Consider the following 6234-nt stretch of genomic DNA (forward strand, 5'->3'; position numbering starts at 1 on the left):
ACCAATAAGTCAACTCTCAGTTGACTTTTCTAACTCTAAAGCTACTTTTAGAGACTAAGTGTCTCAAACCTTACCAAAATCATTCCGGATTCGATCAGACCAACCCGATACTACATAACACGGATAAACAAAGCATAAAGAAGCAGAAATGGGGAAAAACGGAGCGTTAACAAAGTAAAAATCAGATTTTTTTTTTTTTTTGGGAAAAAGTTTTGGTAAGAAACTTTGTCAATTTGACGTAGTTCTATTTCATGTCTTCGTTTCCCTTTTTTTTTTTTGATAGATAAATTAAATTATGAAAACAATACATTGACCAACTACCTTTTTTTTACACCAAGAAAAATATTAGAAAACTAAATACATATAATTCAAATAATAATAATAATAATAATAATAACATAACTTACTTATTAAAATTCTAATTAAAAGAAATCGTATATATTTTTTTTTAATTTTCATTTTCTCTTTACGAATAAAGTATGTTCTATAGGTATTTATATATATATATTTGGTTTTTCTCAAATGAAACTTATTAAAAGTAAGATAAGTTAAAATATTAAGATTAAATGTAAAAGAAATATTTACATTGAAATAGTATAGAATTTGGGTGTGGTCAAAAATTAGTTGTTCGCACAACTCCTTGTTTGTACTATTTTAGCATTCCTGGAATAGAATGGAGTAGCTTCTGGAAGTAGAGAAAACTTTAAGCAACTCTGACAAAGATGATTCTCAGGACATTCTAAGTTTGACAGGTCAAAGCCATCAGAATACTACTAACGAAAATGGATATCCATGTGGGCAGCCTTTGGTCTATGAATAAAATGCAAAACATATCATATTGCAAAGGAGTTACATATTTTGGACAATTTCTGCACCTAGCCATTGAGGCAGTATTGATGTCAATTTTACTTGTTCTAGCTTAGTAATAAGGATTGTTAATATGTCAAGAGTTCAGGTGTCTCCAATTTGTTACTCCCTCTGTTTCAATATATATTTCTTACTTTCCTTTTTAGTCTGTTTCGAAAAGAATGCATCTTTTTATATTTAGTAAATCTTCAACTCCAACGTTCTACATGGTATATTTAAAACCACAAGATTCAAGGATGGTACATTACACACATCTTTAGTTTAAGACCACAAAATTTAAAAGTCTTACTTGCTTTTCTTAAATTACGTATCCCGTCAAACTAAAACACATAAATTGAAATGGACAGACTAAATGTGTTCCATTGTGCTTTTTCTCGGGGGCACCTCCAGAGACGTTCATGTAGTTTTTACTTATTGTGAATTTGTCATATAATTTTTACCTATTGTGAATTTGTGATGTAGGTGTAGGAACTTTGCTCTTTTCAGGTAGTGTTCATGTGTCCTTTAGCCATGTTTGTGTTCTCTTTCCTCGATTTGTGAACGTAGATAGATATTCGTTCTCAGTCATAATGCAGTTTTATTTAGACCCAAAAAAAATTGTTATTTAAAATGTAATTACCTTCAAAGGTGATCCAAAAACGAAATTTCGACAGATTTCTGAAATTCAATTATTCAGTTCCAACAGGAAGGTGAAATACTATCACGAAAATGATTACCAAGTAACTGTGAAATTATTATAAGATTCACAACATAGTGTATGTATATCAATTATAGCGGTTTTGCAATATATTTTATATTTAGGAAGAATAATTTTGTAAAGTAAAATATAAATGATATCGAATAATTTAATTACTTTTTCCACCAAAAAGTCATCAGAAAAGAAGGGCAGCTTTTAAGAGAAGCAGCAGATTCGCACATCAGAAAATTAACCACCAGTTTATCAGGGCACTAAAGTGTCACTGTTCCTGATTTGTGGTGTCTACTCGACTCATTAATGCCACAGAGAAGAGAAGAGAATCAAGGAATTTGCATGTTGGATAACATGAGAAATTGATTAAATATTCCTTTAGTCTACAATGACTAGTGAAACAATCGATTACACAGGCGAAATAATCTGCTCAAACATGCCTCAGTTCAATCTTTGCAATCAAATACACCCTATCCTAGAGATTCATAAGAAGCTATACTACAATCATACACTAACCTAAGACAAATATAGAAACAAGGATAAAGAATGCTGAGGAATCACTCAAGGAGGGGGGGGGGGGCTGCAGCTCAAATCCTGACGTGAGCACCAGTAAACTAGAGCTCTCACGGCTAAGCAATTCATGTGGTTAATTCCTTGTACAGAAAAGGAGAAATTACCACGGCCACATGATAATTTGAACTCAAAAAGAACGAACATCATCCAACATAAGGTTGGTTCTTGTTTTAAGTAGAACAACACCCAACTTTCTTTACTGCTGAAACATCATCCTTATTTCCGACACTAATAGTCTGTCCCTTGGGCAATGCTGCCTGGTCATCCCCTGCTTCAAGAGCTTTCCTGCTCACGACACGGTATATTTGAGTGAGCACTTCTGTGAAGGCATTTTCCACATTCATGGACTCCAAAGCAGATGTTTCCATGAAAAAAGTACTCTCCATCTCAGCAAATGCTTTGGCATCCTCAGTGGAAACAGCCCGTAGGTGACGCAGATCTGCCTTATTCCCCACAAGCATTATGACAATGTTTGAGTCAGTATGATCTCTGAGCTCCTTCAACCACCTTTCCACATTCTCAAAAGTCACATGACGAGTGACGTCATAAACCAGCAATGCACCAACAGCTCCTCGATAGTAGGCACTCGTGATTGCACGATATCTTCAAGAAAGAGCATCAGTTGAGATTATGTTAATGATAAAATATATGAAGTCGCAAAATTTCCACACAGGAAAGTAAGATACTAAAACTGCACAACATAAAGAAGATCACATCACAACATATGGGTCTATTGGAGACAGTAGAAGTCCGGATCTAAGCCAATTAAAGCACAAAACCTATTTTTCAAGAAAATAGACCTTCATCTCGTATCAACTTAAGTTAAAAAGTAGACATCTATAGACATCAGATACTCAAAACAAACAAATGGATGAGAAATAAGGAGAGCAGTATCTCACCAGCATACCATGTCACATACAACTTCTTTTTTTTTGATAAGGTAATAACTTTTATTAAAAAAGGGCAGAAGAGCCCGTATACAAGAGGTATACCCAAAAAGTAGAAAGCCTTACAATAAGAGATGGTTTTCTACGAATGACACCCAATCTTCCGTAAAAATAGGAACATCATGGGTGCACCAAAAATACCGAGTACCATGTCACATACAACTTATAAATACCGAGTACCAAAAATTAAAGCATTCAGAATATTACTTGGATTACTCATAGATTAGCTATGGCACAAATTATTAATATTGTTTAGTGCACATTCTCAATACAAACCAGACAGAAAAACAAACACAAGGGAGTAGGTCTTCATAACATACACATCACAGCTCATATAGCAGAGCCACAGAAAAAAAAAGACACTCTAGGCTTGAGAAGGTAAAACAATAACTAGGAGAAATAGACATAAGGAGACAATCTCCTAATATATCAAAATCATTCATTGTCAGCCTAGTGAATCAAATTTAAGAAAGCCTAATGCATCAAAATTTAGAAAGCAAATTTTTATATTTAGATTCAAAAGAATACCTCTCTGCCTTCACAAGGTAGGGCTAAGGTTTGCGTACACACTACCTCTCCAGACCCCACACTTTGGGAATACACTGGGTATGTTGTTGTTGTTGTAGATTCAAAAGAATCAGACTGGCCCCTCCTTGGAGTAGGATAGATATTACACTTCAACCCTTGCCGCCTCAATCAGTCTTTAGTTTGAAGAAAGCAACATGAAAACCTCAAAACTCTACATTTCCTAGAGTATGTAAGGACCTAGAAGCTAAAATCAAGTGCAGAGATGAGCAAGGAACCTCAGATGATTCCAATTTGCATCCGCACCACCAGAGCACACGCAACCGTATCAGAAAGGTGATAATACCTTTCCAAAGTCAAGTCATTTTTTATCCCCCACCTTAAGAGCATCAACAGTATTATCACTTACTCTCCACATGGCTCAAACCTCCAATCTACCAGCTGCTGGTGGAGGTGCTCTCATACCAAGCAAGTCTCACTCATCAGAATCCTTCATTATCAGTTTAAGCCTCTATAAATTCTGTTTCAGCTAACAAGAAGCTACTTATCCTAGGGGTGTGCATTCGATTTATCGATTTAATTTTGACCCTTATCGATAATTACTTATCGATTATCGATTTGTACATATGCTTATCGTTATAGTTTCAATAAGGTTTCGATTTCGATTTATCGATTTTGGGGCTTATCGATTCGGCTATCGATTACACCAATAAGAAAATTTGCGGGATTCCACGGAAAGTATATCGCTATAAACACGCCTAACTAATATGGACAAAAAGAAGCTAAAATAAGACGAACACCGTTTATAACATAAAAATTGTGTCAACAAGCACATGCAACGAAACTAAAGTAAAGGATCAAATGTATGCCACCAACACTCCAACGGTATAAAAAAAAATACATCATCACAGCTAATTCTGTTTTCCATTAATTTGAACTTCATTCCCTTGAGTTTTAAATATGATCATTCCTTAAATGTGGTTGAGGATATGATTAGGGACTTAGGGTAAAGGAAGGGTATTATAGAATAAGGGTAAAAAAAAAATTGTTTTTTTAGTATATCTTATCGGTTTATCGATAAACCGATAACCGAAGAGGACAAAATCGAAATCGATAACTCGATAAGGAAAATTTCGAAATCGAAATCGATAAACCGATATCGATAAATCGATAACAAATAATCAATTCGATTTATCGATAAACCGATTCGAATGCACACCCCTAACTTATCCTCAGTACAGAATGTAGTTACCAAAGGCTGAGTAAAGAGTCTACCCAAAATCAACCACACTGATAACCTCTGTATCTATAATTAAGGATTTGAAAAAGCAATCACACTAAATTCGCACCTCCAAAGGCCTAGCAGGCGCAGTAGTAATCTGCATCAACTAACTAAAAACTGGATCTGCCTTCGTCATAACTTTAAACATATTAAATTATTTGCTCATTTACGATCTTACACTTGCACTTCAAGCAAATCTCGGATCTAACTTCGCACAAAAAAAATGACAATAATAAGGTCGTAACTTTGAAATGCATAGTAGTATATCATCAACATACCAGATCTCAAAAGTTCCTCCACACACACTACTGAAAATGTCAATCAAACGAGAAACTTTTTGAAATGAGTAGGAAAAAGAAAAAGCAGATACCTTTCCTGGCCGGCGGTGTCCCAAATCTGAGCCTTAACGACCTTATCTTCGACGCGAATGCTGCGAGTTGCGAACTCAACGCCGATGGTGGACTTTGACTCCAGGCTGAACTCATTACGACTGAATCTGGACAAAAGGTTCGATTTACCAACACCGGAATCACCGATTAGAACCACCTTGAACAAGTAATCGTAGTCGTCGTCCGCTCTGTATGCCCCCATTTTAAGGATTGTGGGGACAGAGTAGGATAAATTTGAAGGAAAGATACAGAGAGAGAGAGAGAGAGCTGAAGGGGACACCGGTTTAAGAAAAGAGGAGCGGGAGATCTATTCAAAGTATTAGTAGCACTATCCAAACATTTTAAAGTTTACTTTTCTCAACTAATAAACCCTCCTTAAGTCTCTCACTTTGATACTCCATTTGTTTCTCAACACTTCGCAACTTCAATCCTCTTAGAAAAAATATACTCCAAATTTCCTTTTTTATATTTTATCATAGACAATAGTCACGACATTATCCGACCAAAATTTGTTTTGGCTTTGTCATTTGACATGTGAGTTAAGATAATTTGTTAAAGTTAATATCTCTGTGATAATTGAATTCTCGGGTAGTAAAAAAGCAAACTTGTTTTACGTGTTGGATAGAGCTAAAGTAGGTTCCCACTAAACGAAACTCGGTTAATAAATATAGTCTATTGAAACTGGGATATTTACTGACATCGATTGCCACTGCCGAGTAATTAAAACTAACACCCCCTCCGCCCCCCCCCCCCCCCCCAAAAAAAAAAACATAGAAATGGTTCGGTAGCATTGAAGAAACTTATGTTGATCATTTTAGTTCAAGAAAAATAGCTCATTGCTGCATTTTATACTAGTTTTTCTTGAATAGTTTGTTTCACGAGGGTGGCTTTGGAAAAGGAGAAAGAAAGAAGAACGAAAAGAGTTGGTAAAAATGAATGGGAAATTACCAGCTATGTCCATTT

At 35.4% G+C, this 6234-nt stretch overlaps 1 protein-coding gene across 1 annotated transcript; it reads right to left on the reverse strand.

The window, feature by feature from the left end:
• Window positions 1–1881: 1881 nt before the first annotated feature.
• On the reverse strand, window positions 1882–5571 carry LOC104237832 (ras-related protein RABA1f). Its single transcript, XM_009792060.2, has 2 exons — window positions 5253–5571; window positions 1882–2731 (listed from the first exon to the last, which is right to left on the reverse strand). Exons 1-2 carry the CDS (start codon window positions 5471–5473, stop codon window positions 2299–2301), a joined length of 654 nt encoding a protein of 217 aa, XP_009790362.1. The 5' UTR covers window positions 5474–5571; the 3' UTR covers window positions 1882–2298.
• Between the last annotated feature and the right edge of the window lie 663 nt (window positions 5572–6234).

Source organism: Nicotiana sylvestris, chromosome 7 (genome assembly GCF_000393655.2).
Source record: "Nicotiana sylvestris chromosome 7, ASM39365v2, whole genome shotgun sequence".
Classification (NCBI taxonomy): Eukaryota; Viridiplantae; Streptophyta; class Magnoliopsida; order Solanales; family Solanaceae; genus Nicotiana; species Nicotiana sylvestris.